The sequence below is a fragment of the Somniosus microcephalus genome, chromosome 6, assembly GCF_052327205.1.
Source record: "Somniosus microcephalus isolate GS21.2 chromosome 6, FLI_Smic_1.0, whole genome shotgun sequence".
In the NCBI taxonomy this organism is placed as follows: Eukaryota; Metazoa; Chordata; class Chondrichthyes; order Squaliformes; family Somniosidae; genus Somniosus; species Somniosus microcephalus.
In genome coordinates this window covers 189964955-189991512 of record NC_140992.1, presented here as the reverse complement: position 1 = coordinate 189991512, position 26558 = coordinate 189964955, and the positions used below count along the sequence as shown (strand labels likewise).

General features: G+C 55.8%; 1 protein-coding gene across 5 annotated transcripts in view; it reads left to right on the top strand.

Moving 5' to 3' along the window:
- The window catches only part of ndrg4 (NDRG family member 4), a 461376-nt gene that overhangs the window by 409276 nt on the left and 25542 nt on the right, over window positions 1–26558 (top strand). For all 5 annotated transcript variants that reach the window (XM_085991057.1, XM_085991055.1, XM_085991053.1 and 2 more), the window contains 5 exons: window positions 12942–13028; window positions 13630–13686; window positions 20781–20884; window positions 21865–21921; window positions 26165–26216. In XM_085991057.1, coding sequence (XP_085847183.1) covers window positions 12942–13028; window positions 13630–13686; window positions 20781–20884; window positions 21865–21921; window positions 26165–26216 — 357 coding nt within the window. The remainder of the gene's footprint in view (window positions 1–12941; window positions 13029–13629; window positions 13687–20780; window positions 20885–21864; window positions 21922–26164; window positions 26217–26558) is intronic.

Here is a 26558-nt window from a genome sequence, read left to right as displayed (position 1 = left end):
TCTCTCTCTCGCTGGGGTCTCTCTCTCTCTCTCGCTGGGGTCTCTCTCTCTCTCTCGCTGGGGTCTCTCTCTCGCTGGGGTCTCTCTCTCTCTCGCTGGGGTCTCTCTCTCTCTCTCGCTGGGGTCTCTCTCTCTCTCGCTGGGGTCTCACTCTCTCGCTGGGACCTCTTGCTCGCTGGGGTCTCTCTCTCGCTGGGGTCTCTCTCTCGCTGGGGTCTCTCGCTCTCTCTCTCGCTGGGGTCTCTCTCTCTCGCTGGGGTCTCTCTCTCTCTCTCGCTGGGGTCTCTCTCTCGGGTCTCTCTCTCTCACTGGGGTCTCTCCTCTCTCTCGCTGGGGTCTCTCTCTCTCTCTCTCGCTGGGGTCTCTCTTTCTCTCTCGGGTCTCTCTCTCTCTCTCTCGCAGGTCTCTCTCTCTCTCTGTCTCGCTGGGGTCTCTCTCTCTCTCTCTCGCTAGGGTCTCTCTCTCTCTCTCTCTCTCACTCTCTCGCTGGGGTCTCTCACTCTCTCGCTGGGGTCTCTCACTCTCTCGCTGGGGTCTCTCTCTCTGTCTCGCTGGGGTCTCTCTCTCACTCTCTCGCTGGGGTCTCTCTCTCGCTGGGGTCTCTCTCTCTCTCGCTGGGGTCTCTCTCTCTCTCGCTGGGGTCTCTCTCTCTCTCTCGCTGGGGTCTCTTTCTCTCGCTGGGGTCTCTCTCTCTCTCGCTGGGGTCTCTCTCTCACTCTCTCGCTGGGGTCTCTCTCTCGCTGGGGTCTCTCTCTCTCTCTCGCTGGGGTCTCCCTCTCTCTCTCTCGCTGGGGTCTCTCTCTCACTCTCTCGCTGGGGTCTCTCTCCATCGCTGGGGTCTCTCTCTCTCTCGCTGGGGTCTCTCTCTCTCTCTCGCTGGGGTCTCTCTCTCTCTCTCGCTGGGGTCTCTCTCTCTCTCTCGCTGGGGTCGCTCTCTCTCTCGCTGGGGTCTCGCTCTCTCTCTCGCTGGGGTCTCGCTCTCTCTCTCGCTGGGGTCTCGCTCTCTCTCTCTCGCTGGGGTCTCGCTCTCTCTCTCTCGCTGGGGTCTCGCTCTCTCTCTCTCGCTGGGGTCTCGCTCTCTCTCTCTCGCTGGGGTCTCGCTCTCTCTCTCTCGCTGGGGTCTCGCTCTCTCTCTCTCGCTGGGGTCTCGCTCTCTCTCTCGCTGGGGTCTCGCTCTCTCTCTCTCGCTGGGGTCTCGCTCTCTCTCGCTGGGGTCTCGCTCTCTCTCTCTCGCTGGGGTCTCGCTCTCTCTCTCTCGCTGGGGTCTCGCTCTCTCTCTCTCGCTGGGGTCTCGCTCTCTCTCTCTCGCTGGGGTCTCGCTCTCTCTCTCTCGCTGGGGTCTCGCTCTCTCTCTCTCGCTGGGGTCTCGCTCTCTCTCTCTCGCTGGGGTCTCGCTCTCTCTCTCGCTGGGGTCTCGCTCTCTCTCTCGCTGGGGTCTCTCGCTCTCTCGCTGGGGTCTCTCTCTCACTGGGGTCTCTCTCTCTCTCGCTGGGGTCTCTCTCTCTCGCTGGCGTCTCTCTCTCTTTCTCTCGCTGGGGTCTCACTCTCTCTCGCTGGGACCTCTCTCGCTCGCTGGGGTCTCGCTCGCTGGGGTCTCTCTCTCGCTGGGGTCTCTCTCTCTCTCTCGCTGGGGTCTCTCTCTCTCGCTGGGGTCTCTCTCTCTCGCTGGGGTCTCTCTCGCTCGCTGGGGTCTCTCTCGCTCGCTGGGGTCTCTCTCGCTGGGGTCTCTCTCGCTGGGGTCTCTCTCGCTGGGGTCTCTCGCTCTCTCGCTGGGGTCTCTCTCTCACTGGGGTCTCTCTCTCTCTCGCTGGCGTCTCTCTCTCTTTCTCTCGCTGGGACCTCTCTCTCGCTCGCTGGGGTCTCTCTCTCACTGGGGTCTCTCTCTCTCTCGCTGGCGTCTCTCTCTCTTTCTCTCGCTGGGACCTCTCGCTCGCTGGGGTCTCTCTCTCACTGGGGTCTCTCTCTCTCTCGCTGGCGTCTCTCTCTCTTTCTCTCGCTGGGACCTCTCTCTCGCTCGCTGGGGTCTCTCTCGCTCGCTGGGGTCTCTCTCGCTCGCTGGGGTCTCTCTCTCTCGCTGGGGTCTCTCTCTCTCGCTGGGGTCTCTCTCTCTCGCTGGGGTCTCTCTCTCTCGCTGGGGTCTCTCTCTCTCGCTGGGGTCTCTCTCTCTCGCTGGGGTCTCTCTCTCTCGCTGGGGTCTCTCTCTCTCGCTGGGGTCTCTCTCTCTCGCTGGGGTCTCTCTCTCTCGCTGGGGTCTCTCTCTCTCGCTGGGGTCTCTCTCTCTCGCTGGGGTCTCTCTCTCTCGCTGGGGTCTCTCTCTCTCGCTGGGGTCTCTCTCTCTCGCTGGGGTCTCTCTCTCTCGCTGGGGTCTCTCTCTCTCGCTGGGGTCTCTCTCTCTCGCTGGGGTCTCTCTCTCTCGCTGGGGTCTCTCTCTCTCGCTGGGGTCTCCCTCTCTCGCTGGGGTCTCTCTCTCTCGCTGGGGTCTCTCTCTCTCGCTGGGGTCTCTCTCTCTCGCTGGGGTCTCTCTCTCTCGCTGGGGTCTCTCTCTCTCGCTGGGGTCTCTCTCTCTCGCTGGGGTCTCGCTCTCTCTCTCTCGCTGGGGTCTCGCTCTCTCTCTCTCGCTGGGGTCTCGCTCTCTCTCTCTCGCTGGGGTCTCGCTCTCTCTCTCTCGCTGGGGTCTCGCTCTCTCTCTCTCGCTGGGGTCTCGCTCTCTCTCTCTCGCTGGGGTCTCGCTCTCTCTCTCTCGCTGGGGTCTCGCTCTCTCTCTCTCGCTGGGGTCTCGCTCTCTCTCTCTCGCTGGGGTCTCGCTCTCTCTCTCTCGCTGGGGTCTCGCTCTCTCTCTCTCGCTGGGGTCTCGCTCTCTCTCTCTCGCTGGGGTCTCGCTCTCTCTCTCTCGCTGGGGTCTCGCTCTCTCTCTCTCGCTGGGGTCTCGCTCTCTCTCTCGCTGGGGTCTCGCTCTCTCTCGCTGGGGTCTCGCTCTCTCTCTCTCGCTGGGGTCTCGCTCTCTCTCTCTCGCTGGGGTCTCGCTCTCTCTCTCTCGCTGGGGTCTCGCTCTCTCTCTCTCGCTGGGGTCTCGCTCTCTCTCTCTCGCTGGGGTCTCGCTCTCTCTCTCTCGCTGGGGTCTCGCTCTCTCTCTCTCGCTGGGGTCTCGCTCTCTCTCTCTCGCTGGGGTCTCGCTCTCTCTCTCTCGCTGGGGTCTCGCTCTCTCTCTCTCGCTGGGGTCTCGCTCTCTCTCTCTCGCTGGGGTCTCGCTCTCTCTCTCTCGCTGGGGTCTCGCTCTCTCTCTCTCGCTGGGGTCTCGCTCTCTCTCTCTCGCTGGGGTCTCTCTCTCTCTGTCTCGCTGGGGTCTCTCTCTCTCTCTCTCGCAGGGTCTCTCTCTCTCTCTGTCTCGCTGGGGTCTCTCTCTCTCTCTCTCGCTAGGGTCTCTCTCTCTCTCTCTCTCTCACTCTCTCGCTGGGGTCTCTCTCTCTGTCTGTCTCGCTGGGGTCTCTCTCTCACTCTCTCGCTGGGGTCTCTCTCTCGCTGGGGTCTCTCTCTCTCTCGCTGGGGTCTCTCTCTCTCTCTCGCTGGGGTCTCTCTCTCTCGCTGGGGTCTCTCTCTCTCTCGCTGGGGTCTCTCTCTCTCTCGCTGGGGTCTCGCTCTCTCTCTCTCGCTGGGGTCTCGCTCTCTCTCTCTCTCGCTGGGGTCTCGCTCTCTCTCTCTCGCTGGGGTCTCGCTCTCTCTCTCTCGCTGGGGTCTCGCTCTCTCTCTCTCGCTGGGGTCTCGCTCTCTCTCTCTCGCTGGGGTCTCGCTCTCTCTCTCTCGCTGGGGTCTCGCTCTCTCTCGCTGGGGTCTCGCTCTCTCTCTCTCGCTGGGGTCTCGCTCTCTCTCTCTCGCTGGGGTCTCGCTCTCTCTCTCTCGCTGGGGTCTCGCTCTCTCTCTCTCGCTGGGGTCTCGCTCTCTCTCTCTCGCTGGGGTCTCGCTCTCTCTCTCTCGCTGGGGTCTCGCTCTCTCTCTCTCGCTGGGGTCTCGCTCTCTCTCTCTCGCTGGGGTCTCGCTCTCTCTCTCTCGCTGGGGTCTCGCTCTCTCTCTCTCGCTGGGGTCTCGCTCTCTCTCTCTCGCTGGGGTCTCGCTCTCTCTCTCTCGCTGGGGTCTCGCTCTCTCTCTCTCGCTGGGGTCTCGCTCTCTCTCTCTCGCTGGGGTCTCGCTCCCTCTCTCTCGCTGGGGTCTCGCTCCCTCTCTCTCGCTGGGGTCTCGCTCCCTCTCTCTCGCTGGGGTCTCGCTCCCTCTCTCTCGCTGGGGTCTCGCTCTCTCTCTCTCGCTGGGGTCTCGCTCCCTCTCTCTCGCTGGGGTCTCGCTCTCTCTCTCTCGCTGGGGTCTCGCTGTCTCTCTCTCGCTGGGGTCTCGCTCCCTCTCTCTCGCTGGGGTCTCGCTCTCTCTCTCTCGCTGGGGTCTCGCTCTCTCTCTCTCGCTGGGGTCTCGCTCTCTCTCTCTCGCTGGGGTCTCGCTCTCTCTCTCTCGCTGGGGTCTCGCTCTCTCTCTCTCGCTGGGGTCTCGCTCTCTCTCTCTCGCTGGGGTCTCGCTCTCTCTCTCTCGCTGGGGTCTCGCTCTCTCTCTCTCGCTGGGGTCTCGCTCTCTCTCTCTCGCTGGGGTCTCGCTCTCTCTCTCTCGCTGGGGTCTCGCTCTCTCTCTCTCGCTGGGGTCTCGCTCTCTCTCTCTCGCTGGGGTCTCGCTCTCTCTCTCTCGCTGGGGTCTCGCTCTCTCTCTCTCGCTGGGGTCTCGCTCTCTCTCTCTCGCTGGGGTCTCGCTCTCTCTCTCTCGCTGGGGTCTCGCTCTCTCTCTCTCGCTGGGGTCTCGCTCTCTCTCTCTCGCTGGGGTCTCGCTCTCTCTCTCTCGCTGGGGTCTCGCTCTCTCTCTCTCGCTGGGGTCTCGCTCTCTCTCTCTCGCTGGGGTCTCGCTCTCTCTCTCTCGCTGGGGTCTCGCTCTCTCTCTCTCGCTGGGGTCTCGCTCTCTCTCTCGCTGGGGTCTCGCTCTCTCTCTCTCGCTGGGGTCTCGCTCTCTCTCTCTCGCTGGGGTCTCGCTCTCTCTCTCTCGCTGGGGTCTCGCTCTCTCTCTCTCGCTGGGGTCTCGCTCTCTCTCTCTCGCTGGGGTCTCGCTCTCTCTCTCTCGCTGGGGTCTCGCTCTCTCGCTGGGGTCTCGCTCTCTCTCTCTCGCTGGGGTCTCGCTCTCTCTCTCTCGCTGGGGTCTCGCTCTCTCTCTCTCGCTGGGGTCTCGCTCTCTCTCTCTCGCTGGGGTCTCGCTCTCTCTCTCTCGCTGGGGTCTCGCTCTCTCTCTCTCGCTGGGGTCTCGCTCTCTCTCTCTCGCTGGGGTCTCGCTCTCTCTCTCTCGCTGGGGTCTCGCTCTCTCTCTCGCTGGGGTCTCGCTCTCTCTCTCGCTGGGGTCTCGCTCGCTCTCTCGCTGGGGTCTCGCTCGCTCTCTCGCTGGGGTCTCGCTCGCTCTCTCGCTGGGGTCTCGCTCGCTCTCTCGCTGGGGTCTCGCTCTCTCTCTCGCTGGGGTCTCGCTCTCTCTCTCGCTGGGGTCTCGCTCTCTCTCTCTCTCTCTCTCGCTCTCTCTCTCTCTCTCGCTGGGGTCTCGCTCTCTCTCTCTCTCTCGCTGGGGTCTCGCTCTCTCTCTCTCTCGCTGGGGTCTCGCTCTCTCTCTCTCTCTCGCTGGGGTCTCGCTCTCTCTCTCTCTCTGTCTCGCTGGGGTCTCGCTCTCTCTCTCGCTGGGGTCTCGCTCTCTCTCTCTCTCTCTCTCGCTCTCTCTCTCTCTCTCGCTGGGGTCTCGCTCTCTCTCTCTCTCTCTCTCGCTGGGGTCTCGCTCTCTCTCTCTCGCTGGGGTCTCGCTCTCTCTCTCTCGCTGGGGTCTCGCTCTCTCTCTCTCGCTGGGGTCTCGCTCTCTCTCTCTCGCTGGGGTCTCGCTCTCTCTCTCTCGCTGGGGTCTCGCTCTCTCTCTCTCGCTGGGGTCTCGCTCTCTCTCTCTCGCTGGGGTCTCGCTCTCTCTCTCTCGCTGGGGTCTCGCTCTCTCTCTCTCGCTGGGGTCTCGCTCTCTCTCTCGCTGGGGTCTCGCTCTCTCTCTCTCGCTGGGGTCTCGCTCTCTCTCTCTCGCTGGGGTCTCGCTCTCTCTCTCTCGCTGGGGTCTCGCTCTCTCTCTCTCGCTGGGGTCTCGCTCTCTCTCTCTCGCTGGGGTCTCGCTCTCTCTCTCTCGCTGGGGTCTCGCTCTCTCTCTCTCGCTGGGGTCTCGCTCTCTCTCTCTCGCTGGGGTCTCGCTCTCTCTCTCTCGCTGGGGTCTCGCTCTCTCTCTCTCGCTGGGGTCTCGCTCTCTCTCTCTCGCTGGGGTCTCGCTCTCTCTCTCTCGCTGGGGTCTCGCTCTCTCTCTCTCGCTGGGGTCTCGCTCTCTCTCTCTCGCTGGGGTCTCGCTCTCTCTCTCTCGCTGGGGTCTCGCTCTCTCTCTCTCGCTGGGGTCTCGCTCTCTCTCTCTCGCTGGGGTCTCGCTCTCTCTCTCTCGCTGGGGTCTCGCTCTCTCTCTCGCTGGGGTCTCGCTCTCTCTCTCTCGCTGGGGTCTCGCTCTCTCTCTCTCGCTGGGGTCTCGCTCTCTCTCTCTCGCTGGGGTCTCGCTCTCTCTCTCTCGCTGGGGTCTCGCTCTCTCTCTCTCGCTGGGGTCTCGCTCTCTCTCTCTCGCTGGGGTCTCGCTCTCTCGCTGGGGTCTCGCTCTCTCTCTCTCGCTGGGGTCTCGCTCTCTCTCTCTCGCTGGGGTCTCGCTCTCTCTCTCTCGCTGGGGTCTCGCTCTCTCTCTCTCGCTGGGGTCTCGCTCTCTCTCTCTCGCTGGGGTCTCGCTCTCTCTCTCTCGCTGGGGTCTCGCTCTCTCTCTCTCGCTGGGGTCTCGCTCTCTCTCTCTCGCTGGGGTCTCGCTCTCTCTCTCTCGCTGGGGTCTCGCTCTCTCTCTCTCGCTGGGGTCTCGCTCTCTCTCTCGCTGGGGTCTCGCTCTCTCTCTCGCTGGGGTCTCGCTCTCTCTCTCGCTGGGGTCTCGCTCGCTCTCTCGCTGGGGTCTCGCTCGCTCTCTCGCTGGGGTCTCGCTCGCTCTCTCGCTGGGGTCTCGCTCGCTCTCTCGCTGGGGTCTCGCTCTCTCTCTCGCTGGGGTCTCGCTCTCTCTCTCGCTGGGGTCTCGCTCTCTCTCTCTCTCTCGCTCTCTCTCTCTCTCTCGCTGGGGTCTCGCTCTCTCTCTCTCTCTCGCTGGGGTCTCGCTCTCTCTCTCTCTCGCTGGGGTCTCGCTCTCTCTCTCTCTCTCGCTGGGGTCTCGCTCTCTCTCTCTCTCTGTCTCGCTGGGGTCTCGCTCTCTCTCTCGCTGGGGTCTCGCTCTCTCTCTCTCTCTCGCTCTCTCTCTCTCTCTCGCTGGGGTCTCGCTCTCTCTCTCTCTCTCTCTCGCTGGGGTCTCGCTCTCTCTCTCTCTCGCTGGGGTCTCGCTCTCTCTCTCTCGCTGGGGTCTCGCTCTCTCTCTCTCTCTCTCTCGCTGGGGTCTCGCTCTCTCTCTCTCTCTCTCTCTCGCTGGGGTCTCGCTCTCTCTCTCTCGCTGGGGTCTCGCTCTCTCTCTCTCTCGCTGGGGTCTCGCTCTCTCTCTCTCGCTGGGGTCTCGCTCTCTCTCTCTCTCTCGCTGGGGTCTCGCTCTCTCTCTCTCTCTCGCTGGGGTCTCGCTCTCTCTCTCTCTCTCGCTGGGGTCTCGCTCTCTCTCTCTCTCTCGCTGGGGTCTCGCTCTCTCTCTCTCTCTCGCTGGGGTCTCGCTCTCTCTCTCGCTGGGGTCTCGCTCTCTCTCTCGCTGGGGTCTCTCGCTCTCTCTCTCGCTGGGGTCTCTCGCTCTCTCTCTCGCTGGGGTCTCGCTCTCTCTCTCGCTGGGGTCTCTCACTCTTTTTCTCTCTCGCTGGGGTCTCGCTCTCTCTCTCGCTGGGGTCTCGCTCTCTCTCTCGCTGGGGTCTCTCACTCTTTTTCTCTCTCGCTGGGGTCTCGCTCTCTCTCTCGCTGGGGTCTCTCACTCTTTTTCTCTCTCGCTGGGGTCTCTCTCTCTCGCTGGGGTCTCGCTCTCTCTCTCTCGCTGGGGTCTCGCTCTCTCTCTCTCTCTCTCGCTGGGGTCTCGCTCTCTCTCTCGCTGGGGTCTCGCTCTCTCTCTCGCTGGGGTCTCTCACTCTTTTTCTCTCTCGCTGGGGTCTCTTTCTCTCGCTGGGGTCTCCCGCTCTCGCTGGGGTCTCTCGCTCTCTCTGGGGTCTCTCGCTCTCTCTCTCACTGGGGTCTCTCTCACTCTCGCTGGGGTCTCTCGCTCTCTCTCTCGCTGGGGTCTCTCTCTCTCTCACTGGGGTCTCTCTCTCACTGGGGTCTCTCTCACTCTCGCTGGGGTCTCACTCTCTCTCTCTCTCGCTGGGGTCTCGCTCTCTCTCTCTCGCTGGGGTCTCGCTCTCTCTCTCTCTCTCGCTGGGGTCTCGCTCTCTCTCTCGCTGGGGTCTCGCTCTCTCTCTCGCTGGGGTCTCTCACTCTTTTTCTCTCTCGCTGTGGTCTCTCACTCTTTTTCTCTCTCGCTGGGGTCTCTCTCGCTGGGGTCTCTCGCTCTCGCTGGGGTCTCTCGCTCTCTCTGGGGTCTCTCGCTCTCTCTCTCACTGGGGTCTCTCTCACTCTCGCTGGGGTCTCTCGCTCTCTCTCTCGCTGGGGTCTCTCTCTCTCTCACTGGGGTCTCTCTCTCTCTCACTGGGGTCTCTCTCTCTCTCACTGGGGTCTCTCTCTCTCTCGCTGGGGTCTCTCTCTCTCGCTGGGGTCTCTCTCTCTCGCTGGGGTCTCTCTCTCTCGCTGGGGTCTCTCTCTCTCGCTGGGGTCTCTCTCTCTCGCTGGGGTCTCTCTCTCTCGCTGGGGTCTCTCTCTCTCGCTGGGGTCTCTCTCTCTCGCTGGGGTCTCTCTCTCTCGCTGGGGTCTCTCTCTCTCGCTGGGGTCTCTCTCTCTCGCTGGGGTCTCTCTCTCTCGCTGGGGTCTCTCTCTCTCGCTGGGGTCCCTCTCTCTCGCTGGGGTCCCTCTCTCTCGCTGGGGTCCCTCTCTCTCGCTGGGGTCCCTCTCTCTCGCTGGGGTCCCTCTCTCTCGCTGGGGTCCCTCTCTCTCGCTGGGGTCCCTCTCTCTCGCTGGGGTCCCTCTCTCTCGCTGGGGTCCCTCTCTCTCGCTGGGGTCCCTCTCTCTTTCTCTCTCGGGTCTCTCTCTCTCTCTCTCGCAGGGCCTCTCTCTCTCTCTGTCTCGCTGGGGTCTCTCTCTCTCTCTCTCGCTAGGGTCTCTCTCTCTCTCTCTCTCTCACTCTCTCGCTGGGGTCTCTCTCTCTCTCTGTCTCGCTGGGGTCTCTCTCTCACTCTCTCGCTGGGGTCTCTCTCTCGCTGGGGTCTCTCTCTCTCTCGCTGGGGTCTCTCTCTCTCTCTCGCTGGGGTCTCTCTCTCTCGCTGGGGTCTCTCTCTCTCTCGCTGGGGTCTCTCTCTCTCTCGCTGGGGTCTCGCTCTCTCTCTCTCGCTGGGGTCTCACTCTCTCTCTCTCGCTGGGGTCTCGCTCACTCTCTCTCGCTGGGGTCTCGCTCGCTCTCTCGCTGGGGTCTCGCTCGCTCTCTCTCGCTGGGGTCTCGCTCTCTCTCTCGCTGGGGTCTCGCTCTCTCTCTCTCGCTGGGGTCTCGCTCTCTCTCTCTCGCTGGGGTCTCGCTCTCTCTCTCTCGCTGGGGTCTCTCTCTCTCTCGCTGGGGTCTCGCTCTCTCTCTCTCGCTGGGGTCTCGCTCTCTCTCTCTCGCTGGGGTCTCGCTCTCTCTCTCTCGCTGGGGTCTCGCTCTCTCTCTCTCGCTGGGGTCTCGCTCTCTCTCTCTCGCTGGGGTCTCGCTCTCTCTCTCTCGCTGGGGTCTCGCTCTCTCTCTCTCGCTGGGGTCTCGCTCTCTCTCTCTCGCTGGGGTCTCGCTCTCTCTCTCTCGCTGGGGTCTCGCTCTCTCTCTCTCGCTGGGGTCTCGCTCTCTCTCTCTCGCTGGGGTCTCGCTCTCTCTCTCTCGCTGGGGTCTCGCTCTCTCTCTCTCGCTGGGGTCTCGCTCTCTCTCTCTCGCTGGGGTCTCGCTCTCTCTCTCTCGCTGGGGTCTCGCTCTCTCTCTCTCGCTGGGGTCTCGCTCTCTCTCTCTCGCTGGGGTCTCGCTCTCTCTCTCTCGCTGGGGTCTCGCTCTCTCTCTCTCGCTGGGGTCTCGCTCTCTCTCTCTCGCTGGGGTCTCGCTCTCTCTCTCTCGCTGGGGTCTCGCTCTCTCTCTCGCTGGGGTCTCGCTCTCTCTCTCTCGCTGGGGTCTCGCTCTCTCTCTCTCGCTGGGGTCTCGCTCTCTCTCTCTCGCTGGGGTCTCGCTCTCTCTCTCGCTGGGGTCTCGCTCTCTCTCTCTCGCTGGGGTCTCGCTCTCTCTCTCGCTGGGGTCTCGCTCTCTCTCTCTCGCTGGGGTCTCGCTCTCTCTCTCTCGCTGGGGTCTCGCTCTCTCTCTCTCGCTGGGGTCTCGCTCTCTCTCTCTCGCTGGGGTCTCGCTCTCTCTCTCGCTGGGGTCTCGCTCTCTCTCTCTCGCTGGGGTCTCGCTCTCTCTCTCTCGCTGGGGTCTCGCTCTCTCTCTCTCGCTGGGGTCTCGCTCTCTCTCTCGCTGGGGTCTCGCTCTCTCTCTCTCGCTGGGGTCTCGCTCTCTCTCTCTCGCTGGGGTCTCGCTCTCTCTCTCTCGCTGGGGTCTCGCTCTCTCTCTCTCGCTGGGGTCTCGCTCTCTCTCTCTCGCTGGGGTCTCGCTCTCTCTCTCGCTGGGGTCTCGCTCTCTCTCTCGCTGGGGTCTCGCTCTCTCTCTCGCTGGGGTCTCGCTCTCTCTCTCGCTGGGGTCTCGCTCTCTCTCTCGCTGGGGTCTCGCTCGCTCTCTCGCTGGGGTCTCGCTCGCTCTCTCGCTGGGGTCTCGCTCGCTCTCTCGCTGGGGTCTCGCTCGCTCTCTCGCTGGGGTCTCGCTCTCTCTCTCGCTGGGGTCTCGCTCTCTCTCTCGCTGGGGTCTCGCTCTCTCTCTCTCTCTCGCTCTCTCTCTCTCTCTCGCTGGGGTCTCGCTCTCTCTCTCTCTCTCGCTGGGGTCTCGCTCTCTCTCTCTCTCTCTCGCTGGGGTCTCGCTCTCTCTCTCTCTCTCGCTGGGGTCTCGCTCTCTCTCTCTCTCTCTCTCGCTGGGGTCTCGCTCTCTCTCTCGCTGGGGTCTCGCTCTCTCTCTCTCTCTCTCTCGCTCTCTCTCTCTCTCTCGCTGGGGTCTCGCTCTCTCTCTCTCTCTCTCTCGCTGGGGTCTCGCTCTCTCTCTCTCTCTCGCTGGGGTCTCGCTCTCTCTCTCTCTCTCTCTCGCTGGGGTCTCGCTCTCTCTCTCTCTCTCGCTGGGGTCTCGCTCTCTCGCTCTCTCTCTCTCTCGCTGGGGTCTCGCTCTCTCTCTCTCGCTGGGGTCTCGCTCTCTCTCTCGCTGGGGTCTCGCTCTCTCTCTCTCGCTGGGGTCTCGCTCTCTCTCTCTCTCGCTGGGGTCTCGCTCTCTCTCTCTCGCTGGGGTCTCGCTCTCTCTCTCTCTCTCGCTGGGGTCTCGCTCTCTCTCTCTCTCTCGCTGGGGTCTCGCTCTCTCTCTCTCTCGCTGGGGTCTCGCTCTCTCTCGCTGGGGTCTCGCTCTCTCTCTCGCTGGGGTCTCTCGCTCTCTCTCTCGCTGGGGTCTCTCGCTCTCTCTCTCGCTGGGGTCTCGCTCTCTCTCTCGCTGGGGTCTCTCACTCTTTTTCTCTCTCGCTGGGGTCTCGCTCTCTCTCTCGCTGGGGTCTCGCTCTCTCTCTCGCTGGGGTCTCTCACTCTTTTTCTCTCTCGCTGGGGTCTCGCTCTCTCTCTCTCGCTGGGGTCTCGCTCTCTCTCTCTCTCTCGCTGGGGTCTCGCTCTCTCTCTCGCTGGGGTCTCGCTCTCTCTCTCGCTGGGGTCTCTCACTCTTTTTCTCTCTCGCTGGGGTCTCTTTCTCTCGCTGGGGTCTCCCGCTCTCGCTGGGGTCTCTCGCTCTCTCTGGGGTCTCTCGCTCTCTCTCTCACTGGGGTCTCTCTCACTCTCGCTGGGGTCTCTCGCTCTCTCTCTCGCTGGGGTCTCTCTCTCTCTCACTGGGGTCTCTCTCTCTCTCACTGGGGTCTCTCTCACTCTCGCTGGGGTCTCACTCTCTCTCTCGCTGGGGTCTCGCTCTCTCTCTCTCGCTGGGGTCTCGCTCTCTCTCTCTCTCGCTGGGGTCTCGCTCTCTCTCTCTCTCTCGCTGGGGTCTCGCTCTCTCTCTCGCTGGGGTCTCGCTCTCTCTCTCGCTGGGGTCTCTCACTCTTTTTCTCTCTCGCTGTGGTCTCTCACTCTTTTTCTCTCTCGCTGGGGTCTCTCTCTCTCGCTGGGGTCTCTCGCTCTCGCTGGGGTCTCTCGCTCTCTCTGGGGTCTCTCACTCTCGCTGGGGTCTCTCGCTCTCTCTCTCGCTGGGGTCTCTCTCTCTCTCACTGGGGTCTCTCTCTCTCTCACTGGGGTCTCTCTCACTCTCGCTGGGGTCTCACTCTCTCGCTGGGGTTTCTCTCTCTCTCTCGCTGGGGTCTCTCTCTCGCTGGGGTCTCTCTCTCGCTGGTGTCTCTCTCACTCTCTCGCTGGGGTCTCTCTCTCGCTGGGGTCTCTCTCTCGCTGGGGTCTCTCTCTCTCGTTGGAGCTCTCTCTCTCTCACTCTCTCGCTGGGGTCTTTCTCTTGTTGGGGTCTCTGTTTCTCTCTCTTTCTCGCTGTGGTCTCTCTCGTTGGGGTCTCTCTCTCTCTCTCTCTCACTGGGGTCTCTCTCTCTCTCTCTCTCTCTCTCTCTCTTTTGCGTTGGGGTCTCTCTCTCGCTGGTCGTTCTGGACTCACTTGGCTGTCTGCTCTTTCAGTTAATTTTCCCGGATCTGGTGGAGGGGATGGTCCTCGTCAATATTGACCCCTGCGGGAAGGGCTGGATTGACTGGGCGGCAACAAAGGTCAGTGAACTGCAACTAATATCGTCACTAATCATCTTCATGGTCCTTGACCAATTTGGGCTGGATATAAGGGGGCGTGGCATTCTGAATTTACTCTCAGACTATTTGAAATGCCTGTAATAAAATCTCTGAGTCACAGGCTGGAATCTAATCGAGGGGTTCAGATAGTTTATATACAGAATAATGGATACCTGGGAGTGAGTTACAGGCTGGAATCCAATCGAGGGGTTCAGATAGTTTATATACAGAATAATGGATACCCGGGAGTGAGATACAGGCTGGAATCTAATCGAGTGATTCCGATAGTTTATATACAGAATAATGGATACCCAGAAGTGAGTTACAGGCTGGAATCTAATTGAGTTGTTCAGATGGTTTATATACAAGGGTAAATTTTGTGAGACCCTTCACACTCAACCAGTGTGAATAAATGGTCTTTTTTCAGTGGTCAATGTAGAGGGTTGGGGATTTCACATTGTTATGTCTCTGAAGCTTTAGCTTGGACAGTGGAGCATATGGGTGGCTGTGTACGGGGGAATGTCATCTTCAAGGAGAATGGAGAATGCTGAGTGAAGCTCATTGCTCTTCTGTTTGTTGACAGCTCTCGGGTCTGACCAGCTCACTCCCTGACACTGTCCTATCTCATCTCTGCAGCCAGGTAAGCAGATACTTCAAGAGCAGCAGTGGTTTGGCTCCCTGCAGTATCAGCTGATGACCTAATAAGACAGCTTCATCATCCTAATGCAATAAAGATGGGGCGGTTTGAGATGTATCGGTCCCATCACAGAACTGTCAAATTTCGCTCACTTGGAGCGAGATGCGCTGATTTTGTTTAAAAGAAATTGTTTTTAGATGTTGACGTATTTCACTCTGAAAAACAAACACTAGGGGATTGATTTTACCCTGGGAGTGGGGGAGGGCAGAGGGCGAGTGGAAAACACACTCACTGACCTAGGTTTAGGGCCCGGGTGATTTTAACTCCTGGATCTCATCTACGTGCTGAAGGTCAGCTACCCAAGGGAGGCAGGCACCAAAGGAAGGCTCGCCGACAAACAGGTAAGTCGTGGCGAGGGGGTTTCAGGGGGCTCTCGCTCAAGGGAAGTTGGGGTTGGTAAAAATGCGGGGGGCGGTTAGGAAGCCACAACCTTCCTTGTGGGGCTCAAAGGAGTAATCCTGCTCCTCCTGGCTGCACAAGGAAGGTTTTTCACTTAACTTTGAGGGGCCGCTTCGCCCAACCCGACAGCGGCTGACCCGCCTTCATCTGGTAGCTTCCCCGCTCAGGCCCGGCTCACATTACAATCGGGGTCCTGACGTAACAGGACCCCGATTTCCATAAATGCATGAGGCCCCCGCCCACTTTAGGCGTGCACCACATCCGCCTGCAGAACCCTGCAGGTTAAGAGTGTCAGTGGTGGGAGAGGGTCAGGTCCTGAGCGGGGAAGTAACCTGCTCGCTCTAAGCTGCCCACTTGCTTGGTTTCCGTTGGGTAGTGACTAGGGTTAAAATCAATGTCTTGATCTAAATAAGTCCACAGCCTGTATCATTCTATATGTCATCTATCTAACTCCTAACATATCCTGAAAGGCTTTGTCGGGCAGGCCACCTTGTTTTTAGTTGAGCCTCCAAAGTAAAAGGCCAAGGTCCAGGGTGTAGGGAACACCAGGTTTGGACGGTGAAAAATGAAAATGAGGTGAATCAGGATGTCGTGATGCTAAGCTTGGGTTTAAAAGCCTGAAGATTGTAACAGGGAGGAAACACTGATGGAGGTAGGGAGTTCTACAGTTAAGAGGTCTTGGGAAAGATTAACATATGATGAGTCTTGGATTCAACTCACTGAGGATGTGGGGTGAGGCAGACTACGTCAGATTGCATATCTGGAGCCTAGGGAGAACAAGAGAAAAAAATTCAGAGGAGCACCGACCGTAATAATCAGGATAAAACAGGGAAACGAGACAGATTGAAAAGACAGAGAGTTTGGATGCCAGAAATGACAGAGGGCTTCCTTACCAGATGGCAATGCCCTGAAATTCCATGGGGCTGCCACCGGCTGTTTCTGCCATTTCTCTGGGGTATTCATGAGTCTCCTGCCGAGGGTAGACTTGTTGTAGCCCTGTGGAATTTCAGAGCCCAATCCTTTTCTACCTTCTCTAAGGGGATAAAAGAGGGACCAGACCGATCAAGCCTTTCCAGATATGGGAGTTAGATTCAAGTCTTGGACAGACTTTGGGTTTCACAGTGGGTTGAAATGTTGAGGAGCAAAGAAGTGTTCGGCATGAATGAGGAAATCGAACTTGGAGGCAATTTTAGAGATGGAGAAAATCTAAGAGTTCCATTTAAGATCAGAGGAGATAGACAAAGAATAGGGGTAGATTAAGGAATAATATTGTTAGAGTATCAAAGGTTGGTTAGACATGGAAAAATTGAAGTTGAAAGAAACAATATTATCATTGCCTCATCAAAGAGCACAGAAAAGAAGTAGTGATTGAACCATTGAACCTAAGCTGTGTGATCTGAAGGGACTGGAATGTACAGTGGAATCACTAGCAAAAGAGTGGATAGGCTTGGATGTTAAATAAAGAAGGTCACCGATATGAAGGAAAAGAGCAGGATAGAGGACAGAATAAACAGATAAAGGATGCGCCATCAACTATAGCCCAGGGTGATTGAGAGAGAATTAGGTAGTCATGAACATAGTTTTGGTGGAGACCATATAATGAAGCTTGTTTAAAAATGCACAGTACCAAGTTCTGTCAAAGGCTTTGGAGATGTTCAGTGCAGTGATAGATGATCACAAAGTGTTCAAGAGCAGAGTTCCAGAGATGAGTAACATGGAGAACATAATCATCAGTGGGAGAGCCGTACCAAAACTCGCATTGGAAATCACGGATTAAGGCCAGAATTATTTAAGTGGTGGATAATTTGAAAGTTAACAGCATCTCCCACACTTTAGATACAAAACAATAGGACAGTAGATAAAAGTGGAGAAGGGTAAGGGTTTCCTTAGAGATAAGATGAACATAAGTGACGTTTTCAAGGAGAAGGGAAAGTGGACTTGGAGTAAGAGATCGTGAAGTGGTGACAATGTACAGGGGTAAATTAAAGGCACACATCTTGAGAACAACGGGATCAGAGATTTGACCGAGCAGGCAGGGATAAAGCTCAATGTTAGTCATAAGGTCGTCATCGTACGTGTCTTCATACTGTTCCCTTTGGGGAACTGTATGAAGTGGTGGAAGGATTTCTGGCCGCGATTAACGCTCCTTCCATGACCGTAACCATCTTCGTACCAGCCATTAGGGTGGTTAGTCCTATGGCGGGAGGGTTTTGCGGGCTCCCACAACCCATACGAGGGGGGGGGCCACCCACACCCACGGACGCAAGTATCCCGCTGGATGTCAACCCAGAATTTAGAGCCGGAGCTCCGACTCCACTTGCCGGGACTGTCTGGAGCGGGGTTCGAAACCCTACGCCTTCTGGCCCAGCAGTGGGGATGCTACCGCTACGCCAAAGGCCCACTCCAGTCATAAGGTCAAACAGAATGAAGCAATGGAGGTTCTTTATCAAGAGCATTGACATAAGAATTGGAGAAGAAAAGTGAATTTCAAAAATCAACTTTCTCAGATAGAGCTTGCAACTGTACTATCATTTGGAAGGGGTGGATTCGAAGATAGTTGCAAGAGACAGATTTAGCAGGGACCAGAAGGGGTGGCTGCAGGAGAGGTAGAATGACAGCAGTTGAAAGTACTTTTTGGTAAAGTTGCATTTAGCACATCAAACAGCACATTTATAGAGCTGGCATCAGAGATAAAGTTAGTTCAAGAGGGTGCAGACTGATGAAGGCTCCAGGTGTGATTGGCTACATTTATATCAGAGATAGAAGGCATGATCAAAACAAGACATTGCATTAGATTTTACTAGACGGTAAAAGTTAGAATACAGTGTAAGAGTTAGGATATGATGCGACAGTTAGGATACAGTGAGGTAGCAATGATACAGTGTGGTAGTTACAGTGTAAGGGTTAATAAACAATGTGAGAATTAGGATACAGTATAAGAGTTAGGATTGGAGGTGATTGAAAAGTCCAGAATATTGGCTTATTTGCTGAGCTATTTGAAATGAAAACTGGCTATTTCCAAATATTTTTTCACTCAAGATGATGGCTGGTACATCAATAGAAAGCAAGCAAGCAAAAAATAAACCTGCATTTACACAGCACGTTTCACAACCTCAGGATGTGCCAAAGTGCTTCACTGTCAATGAATTGCTTTTGATGTTTGCACACAACAAGGTATCATAAACAGTAATGACATAAACAACCAGATAATCTGTTTTAGTGATGTTGGTTGACAGATAAATATTGATCAGGACACTGGGAGAACTCCCCTGCAATGGGATCTTTTATGGCCCCCCGAGAAGGCAGATGGGGCCTCGGTTTAACGTCACATCCGACAATGCAGCACTCCCTCAGTACTGCATTGGAGTGTCAGCCTAGATTATGTGCTCAGGTTTCTGGAGTGGAACTTAAACCCACAACCTTCTGACTCAGATGCAGGTGTGCTACCGACTGAACCACAGCCGACACCGGTCCTCAGTTTCAGTGTTCAGTCTGAGCCACAGCTGACACCTGTCCTCAGTTTCAGTGTTCAGACTGAGATTTAAATGCTCAAGTGGATTAAAGTTTACCTGATTCAGACAAAAAAGTTCAGACTAACATTCCCATTTTCCCCCACTGTATAAAACCCCAACGAAGCATTCCTATTTATTCTGCTGTTACCCTGTATCCTGGGCTGGGTGATCTATCATAGAATCGTCACAGCACGGAAGGAGGCCATTCGGCCCATCGAGCCCATGCTGGCTCTCTGCAAGAGCACTTCAACTAGTCCCACTCCCCTGTCCTTTCCCCATAGCCCTGCAAATTTCTTTCCTTCAGACACTTATCCAACTCCCTTTTGAAAGCCGTGATTGAGTCTGCCTCCACCACCATTTCAGGCAGTGCATTCCAGATCCTAACCACTCGCTGAGTAAAAAAGTTTTTCCTCACATCGCCTTTGGTTCTTTTACCAATCACCTTAAATCTGTGCCCTCTGGTTCTCGCCCCTTCTGCCAATGGGAACAGTTTCTCTCTATCTACTCTGTCCAGACTGCTCATGATTTTGAACACCTCTATCAAATCTCCTCTCAACCTTCTCTGCTCCATGGAGAACAACCCCAGCTTCTCCAGTCTATCTACGTAACTGAAGTCCCTCATTCCTGGAATCATTCTCGTAAATCTTTTCTGCACCCTCTCTAAGGCCTTCACATCCTTCCTAAAGTGTGGTGCCCAGAATTGGACACAATACTCCAGTTGGGGCCGAACCACACTTTTGTACTCTATACCTCTAATCATGAAACCCAGGATCCCCTAAGACTTTTTAACTGCTTTCTCAACCTGCCCTGCCACATTCATCGATTTGTGTACATATACTCCTAGGTCTCTCTGTTCGTGCACCCCCTTCAGTATTGTACCCTTTAGTTTATATATGCTCTCCTCATTCTTTCTACCAAAATGTATCACTTCGCACTTTTCTGCGTTAAATTTCATCTGCCATGAGCCCGCCCATTTCACCAGCTTGTCTATGTCTTCCTGAAGTCTATCACTCTCCTCCTCACTGTTCACTATACTTCCAAGTTTTGTGTCATCTGCAAATTTTGAAATTGTGTCCTGTACACCCAAGTCTAAGTCTATGGCTGGCTACAGCTGTGCATGTTGGAGTTCATCCAACTCTAGACTTTCAGCAGGGTGTCCTTATTGAATAGAAATCAGAAAGTAGTTTGTGCTCACTCGAAAGCCCGAATGATGAAGCTCTGGGTAACAGTAAACCACCTGTGTTTGCATGTTTGATTCCTGGTGTGTGCTGGCATCCTGGCCAACATCACTAAAAACAGATTAATGGTCTTCACTATCTGTAGGATCTTGCTGTCCACAAAATTGCTGCCACATTAGCCTATCAAGCAACAATCCCTACTCTTCAAAGTAATTCATTTTATGTGAAGCATTTTGAGATGTGTCTGAGAGATGTGATAAGGTGCTGTATAAATGTAAGTGCTTCTTTTGCTGAATTAGCTGATATGAGCTGGGATGGCCAAATAAGGACTACAATTGGGCTCAAGGACCCTGGGCTGAGAGAGTGGGGTGGGGGGGACTTGGGCCCTGACAATAAATCCCCAAAAAACCAAAGTCCTTGTGTTCCAGCAAAGATCCAGACATCAGGGACCCAAAATGAATTTCACACTAGGAACAACCAAAATTGAACAAACCACTAACTACACATACTTGGGCTTAAAAATCAGTTCTACGGGAAACTTCAAACTGGCTGTGAATGAACTGAAAGAGAAAGCAAGAAGGGCTTTCTATGCCATTAAAAAATCAATCCAAATAGAAATCCCAATTAGCATTTGGCTAAAAATTTTCAAATCAGTAATTGAACCAATTGCACTCTATGGCAGTGAGGTATGGGGACCGCTAACACAACAAGAATTTGCAAAATGGGACAAACACCCAATTGAGATCCTACATGCAGAATTCTGTAAAAGTATCCTCCGGACTCAAAGGAAAACAGTAAACAATGCATGCAGGGCGGAACTAGGCCAATATCCATTAATAATCACTATCCAAAAAAGAGCCACCAAATTTTGGAATCACCTACAAATGAGCAACCCCCAATGCTATCACTACGACGCCCTGAAATGCCAAGAGCTGACCATAAAGAAGAATACCCTCAGTCAACTAGTCCTGGGACTCAGTGAAGTCACTACTAACACTACTAACAATAACCAGCCCCAGGACAGTGACAGCATAACACAAAGAATTCGACCCAACACAATCGTCGCTAAGCAAAAGGAAAAATATCTGACATATTGGGCAGAAACAACAAAAACCCAAAGCAAACTCAATTGCTACTTGGCCCTAAACAGACAATACAACATAGCTGATTACCTGACCATGGTAAAGGACAGCAAACTGAGAAAAATCCTGACAATGTACAGACTTAGTGAACATAGCCTGGCGATCGAAAAAGGTAGACACAGGCAGACCCGGCTACCAAGAGAGGACAGGATATGCTCTCACTGCAGTCAGGGAATGGTGGAGACAGAGATGCACTTCCTCACAGCTTGTAGAAAATATCAGGGCATAAGGGAGAATTTCTACCCAAAATTTACAAAAATATGCCCGGAATTCAGAAAATTGAATGACGACCAAAAACTCCCATACCTACTAGGGGAAGAGAGAAGTTGCATAACACTAGCGGCACACTATGTTACAGCTTGCCATAAACAGAGGGACAACCACTAAAGATAAGATAAGAGTATATATAAATTATATGAAAGTATATTTATACACTCAGGGATATATCTGTTTATACACTGTATGAATAGATCTGTATTTTTGTGAACAAACATGAATGTTTTCCGATGCTTTGGCAACATAAGATGTAACTTGTCATGCCAATAAAGCGAATTGAATTGAATTGAATTGAGAGGGGAAATCAGTTAGGGCCCGGTTTCTGATTGCTGACTGATCCAGTGCCCTAAGAATGCCCACTTGGGTGAGGTACCACAGGGCAGCCTGTGCCTTTGCAGTGGTACCCAGCAGGGCATTGATGCCTTCAAGAGAAGAGGGGAAGAAAGAGAAGAACTTTTCTGGCAAAAGCAGGAGGTGGAGTCTGTAGTCAGTAGAGTGGTGTGTAACGGTGTTTCTACCTCCTGTCTCAGGAGGAACTGATGAACAATACGGAGCTGGTGCAGAGCCTCCGACAGCAGATAGGAGCTAACATCAACCAGAGCAATCTGCAGCTCTTCTGGAACATGTACAACAGGTAACACCATCATAGACACTCCTCAGTAAAGGCAATACTGTCACAGACACACCTCAGTACAGGCAATACTGTCACAGACACACCTCAGTACAGGCAATACTGTCACAGACACACCTCAGTACAGGTAACAGCATCAATGACACTCCTCAGTACAGTTAACACTGTCACAGTCACCTCAATAGAGATAACAGTGTCATACACGCACACCCCAATACAGGCAATACTGTCACAGACACACCTCAGTACAGGCAACACTTCCACAGACCTAGCTCAGTACAGGTAATATTGGCCTAAAGTTAGGGCTGAGCAGTGAGGGCTGACACCCCTTACCTTGAGCACAAATTTCACCATCAATTTTTTTTAAATTATAGTAAAAATGGAAAAATCTGATAGCTTTTCCAAGGTGAGATCAAAACTATAGGCTCATGGGCATTTAGAACCATTATATTTAATAAAATGAACTTGTAGCTTTGTTTACATTTACAAATTGCATACCTTGCTCCAAATTTGAATCTTCAGAAATGACAGTGCAGAAAGAGGCCGTTCAGCCCATCATGCTGGTGCTGGTGCCAGCTCTCTGACTGGACCTGTTCACTCCAGTTTCCTGCTTGGTGTTGTGCTGGTATGACCTTGTAAACTTCTCTTTGTTGCAACAGCAGCTCAGCACTGTGGCTGCAGGGGTCACGTGCAACGAACATCTCGGAGGTTCATGAGATTGGTTTGCAGTCCCTGACATCAGCTGGGTTTCGCCATCTCTGAGCTGAGGTTACGTGTAGGACGCGGCTTCTCGGCAGATCCTGTGGCCCCTCAGTGGGGAGGAGAGCACAGCACAAGCTCCTCTCCTGTGAGGCAGCCAGCACCCCGGTAAACATCGCGGCACAGGTGGCCCCACATTCACTTTTGAAGACATGAAAATGGGACCAAAATATGACTCATATTTAAAAATAATAATTGTCTGAATAGCTTCTTCTTCTCCACAGTCGCAGGGACCTGGAAATGAACAGACGTGGAACTGTGGCCAATGCCAAGACACTTCAGTAAGTATTCAGCCCTTCCCCCTCCCCTCGGATTATCATCCTCTCCAAAATCGCAGTCTGTCCACACTCACACCCTCTTGTATTCCATTTATTGTCACAAAATTCCAAAACACTGAATCATTCCTTATTCTTACATCCTGCTCTATTTCTGTCCTGGTGTGAATATCCCCGTCACTGCCCCCAGTGTGAGGGGGAAATATCCCCGTCACTGCCCCCAGTGTGAGGGGGAATATCCCCATCACTGCCCCCAATGTGAGGGGGAATATCCCCGTCACCGACCCCAGTGTGAGGGGGAATATCCACGTCACTGAACCCAGTGTGTGGGGGAATATCCCTGTCACTGAGCCCAGTGCGAGGGGGAATATCCCCGTCACCGACCCCAGTGTGAGGGGGGATATCCCCGTCACTGAGCCCAGTGTGAGGGGGAATATCCCTGTCACTGAGCCCAGTGTGAGGGGGAATATCCCCATCACTGCCCCCAGTGTGAGGGGGAATATCCCCATCACTGCCCCCAGTGTAAGGGGGAATATCCCCATCACTGCCCCCAGTGTAAGGGGGAATATCCCCATCACTGCCCCCAGTGTAAGGGGGAATATCCCCATCACTGCCCCCAGTGTAAGGGGGAATATCCCCATCACTGCCCCCAGTGTAAGGGGGAATATCCCCATCACTGCCCCCAGTGTAAGGGGGAATATCCCCATCACTGCCCCCAGTGTAAGGGGGAATATCCCCATCACTGCCCCCAGTGTAAGGGGGAATATCCCCATCACTGCCCCCAGTGTAAGGGGGAATATCCCCATCACTGCCCCCAATGTAAGGGGGAAATATCCCCATCACTGCCCCCAGTGTGAGGGGGAATATCCCCGTCACCGACCCCAGTGTGAGGGGGAATATCCCCGTCACCGACCCCAGTGTGAGGGGCAATATCCCCGTCACCGAGCCCAGTGTGAGGGGGAATATCCCCGTCACCGACCCCAGTGTGAGGGGGAATATCCCCGTCACTGCCCCCAGTGTGAGGGGGAATATCCCCGTCACTGCCCCCAGTGTGAGGAGGAATATCCCCGTCACTGCCCCCAGTGTGAGGGGGAATATCCCCGTCACCGACCCCAGTGTGAGGGGGAATATCCCCGTCACCGACACCAGTGTGAGGGGCAATATCCCCGTCACCGAGCCCAGTGTGAGGGGGAATATCCCCGTCACCGACCCCAGTGTGAGGGGGAATATCCCCGTCACTGCCCCCAGTGTGAGGGGGAATATCCCCGTCACTGCCCCCAGTGTGAGGAGGAATATCCCCGTCACTGCCCCCAGTGTGAGGGGGAATATCCCCGTCACTGAGCCCTGTGTGAGGGGGAATATCCCCGTCACCGACCCCAGTGTGAGAGGGAATATCCCCGTCACTGCCCCCAGTGTGAGGGGGAATATCCCCGTCACCGACCCCAGTGTGAGGGGGAATATCCCCGTCACCGACCCCAGTGTGAGGGGGAATATCCCCGTCACTGACCCCAGTGTGAGGGGGAATATCCCCGTCACCGACCCCAGTGTGAGGGGGAATATCCCCGTCACTGAGCCCAGTGTGAGGGGGAATATCCCCGTCACTGAGCCCTGTGTGAGGGGGAATATCCCCGTCACTGAGCCCAGTGTGAGGGGGAATATCCCCGTCACTGAGCCCTGTGTGAGGGGGAATATCCCCGTCACTGAGCCCAGTGTGAGGGGGAATATCCCCGTCACTGAGCCCAGTGTGAGGGGGAATATCCCCGTCACCGACCCCAGTGTGAGGGGGAATATCCCCGTCACTGAGCCCAGTGTGAGGGGGAATATCCCCGTCACTGCCCCCAGTGTGAGGGGGAATATCCCCGTCACTGACCCCAGTGTGAGGGGGAATATCCCCGTCACCGACCCCAGTGTGAGGGGTAACATCCCCGTCACTGCCCCCAGTGTGAGGGGGAATATCACCGTCACTGAGCCCAGTGTGAGGGGGAATATCCCTGTCACCGACCCCAGTGTGAGGGGGACTGTCCCCGTCACTGAGCCCAGTGTGAGGGGGAATATCCCCGTCACCGACCCCAGTGTGAGAGGGAATATCCCCGTCACCGACCCCAGTGTGAGGGGGAATATCCCCGTCACCGACCCCAGTGTGAGGGGTAATATCCCCGTCACTGCCCCCAGTGTGAAGGGGAATATCCCCGTCATTGACCCCAGTGTGAGGGGGAATATCCCCGTCACTGACCCCAGTGTGAGGGGGAATATCCCCGTCACCGACCCCAGTGTGAGGGGGAATATCCCCGTCACTGCCCCCAGTGTGAGGGGGAATATCCCCGTCACTGAGCCCAGTGTGAGGGGGAATATCCCCGTCACCGATTCCAGTGTGAGGGGGAATACCCCCGTCACCGAGCCCAGTGTGAGGGGGAATATCCCTGTCACTGAGCCCAGTGTGAGGGGGAATATCCCCGTCACCGACCCCAGTGTGAGGGGGAATATCCCCGTCACCGACCCCAGTGTGAGGGGGAATATCCCCGTCACCGACCCCAGTGTGAGGGGGAATACCCCCTCACTGCCCCCAGTGTGAGGGGGAATATCCCCGTCACTGAGCCCAGTGTGAGGGGGAAAAAACCCCGTCACTGAGCCCAGTGTGAGGGGGAATATCCCCGTCACCGACCCCAGTGTGAGGGGGAATATCCCCATCACTGCCCCCAGTGAGTGGGGGAATATCCCCATCACTGCCCCCAGTGTGAGGGGGAATATCCCCGTCACTGAGCCCAGTGTGAGGGCGAATATCCCCGTCACTGAGCCCAGTGTGAGGGGGAATATCCCCGTCAGAGCCCCCAGTGTGAGGGGGAATATCCCCGTCACTGAGCCCAGTGTGAGGGGGAATATCCCCGTCACCGACCCCAGTGTGAGGGGGAATATCCCCATCACTGCCCCCAGTGAGTGGGGGAATATCCCCATCACTGCCCCCAGTGTGAGGGGGAATATCCCCGTCACTGAGCCCAGTGTGAGGGGGAATATCCCCGTCACTGAGCCCAGTGTGAGGGGGAATATCCCCGTCACTGAGCCCAGTGTGAGGGGGAATATCCCCGTCACAGCCCCCAGTGTGAGGGGGAATATCCCCATCACTGAGCCCTGTGTGAGGGGGAATATCCCCGTCACTGCCCCCAGTGTGAGGGGGAATATCCCCATCACTGACCCCAGTGTGAGGGGGAATATCCCCATCACTGCCCCCAGTGTGAGGGGGAATATCCCCGTCACCGACCCCAGTGTGTGGGGGAATAACCCCGTCACCGCCCCCAGTGTGAGGGGGAATATCCCCATCACTGCCCCCAGTGTGAGGGGGAATATCCCCATCACTGACCCCAGTGTGAGGGGGAATATCCCTGTCACTGACCCCAGTGTGAGGGGGAATAACCCCATCACTGACCCCAGTGTGTGGGGGAATATCCCCATCACTGACCCCAGTGTGAGGGGGAATATCCCCATCACTGACCCCAGAGTGAAGGGGAATATCCCCGTCACCGACCCCAGTGTGAGGGATGGTTTTAATTTTGGGCACTTTAATATTTTCTCCTTCCTCTCCTGTTTATAACCAGGATATGTCTCTCCTAATTTCTGCTATGCCTATGTTATCTGAAATCCTTGTGTCCATTCGTGTGCACATTTTTGCTGCCTCTCCAGATCTGAGCCCATTACTTCAATTTCCCTTTTTTTATCCCTTTTAGTCTCCCAGTCACGTCATCTGTTAATCCTCCTCTCTTGGATAATTTGCTCCACCACAACCCATCACTACTTCTCTGCCTTTCTGTTCTCCTGCTGCCGTCCGAGGCTTGAATCCCTCTTGGATAAGCCCACAACTACCCTCTGTGCCTCTCCCGGCAATCTGCAATGGGCCTGTCGGGGCACCCATTGCTGCCTCCTGACCAGCAGCATCCCAACTGCCACATCCTCCTCTGTCGGAGTGGAGGGACACCAAGGTTACCTGCGGTGAAACCCTCTGATTTGTCCTTTCCTCTCTTTGCTCCGTCTGTCTGGACCAGCTCCCCATTTCAATATGGTTGCAATTCACAACTTGGCACTTGGGCTAAGTGTGGGTGGGAGCCCTCACTTCATCACTCTGAGCCCTTTCAAGTGCTCTACTTACCGTTGTAATATGAGAAATGGCTTCACAGACACGGTGCATTGACTGATGCCAGGCTGTCTGTGAGCAGCCTGCAGGCTGGAGAATGCGAGCTGATCGTCTGTTGTATTTCAGATGTCCGGTGATGCTGGTGGTGGGAGACAATTCCCCAGCAGAGGAAGGAGTGGTGAGTATAGACAGCAACTCTGCATCACACTCATTGGCTGGGGTCAACTGCAGGGTATTTTCTCCATATTAGTTTTCTTTAAGAAAGAGAAGCTATCGCTAATTGTGCTGGTTAATTGTGAAATGCTAGAAACTCAGGAACACTGCATTCACAAGTTAATTATGGGGGAATCTATGCATTGGTGCAACCACTAGGGGGATGGCTACTCCCACATTTTTCTGCCATGGGTTATCCCCCCTCTCTCCGTGTCCTCCACTACAAATCTGAGCACTGCTACTGATGTCCCTTTCCCTTAACTCTTCACACTTGGTTGGGTTATGTATGACATTGTTCAGCGAGGTT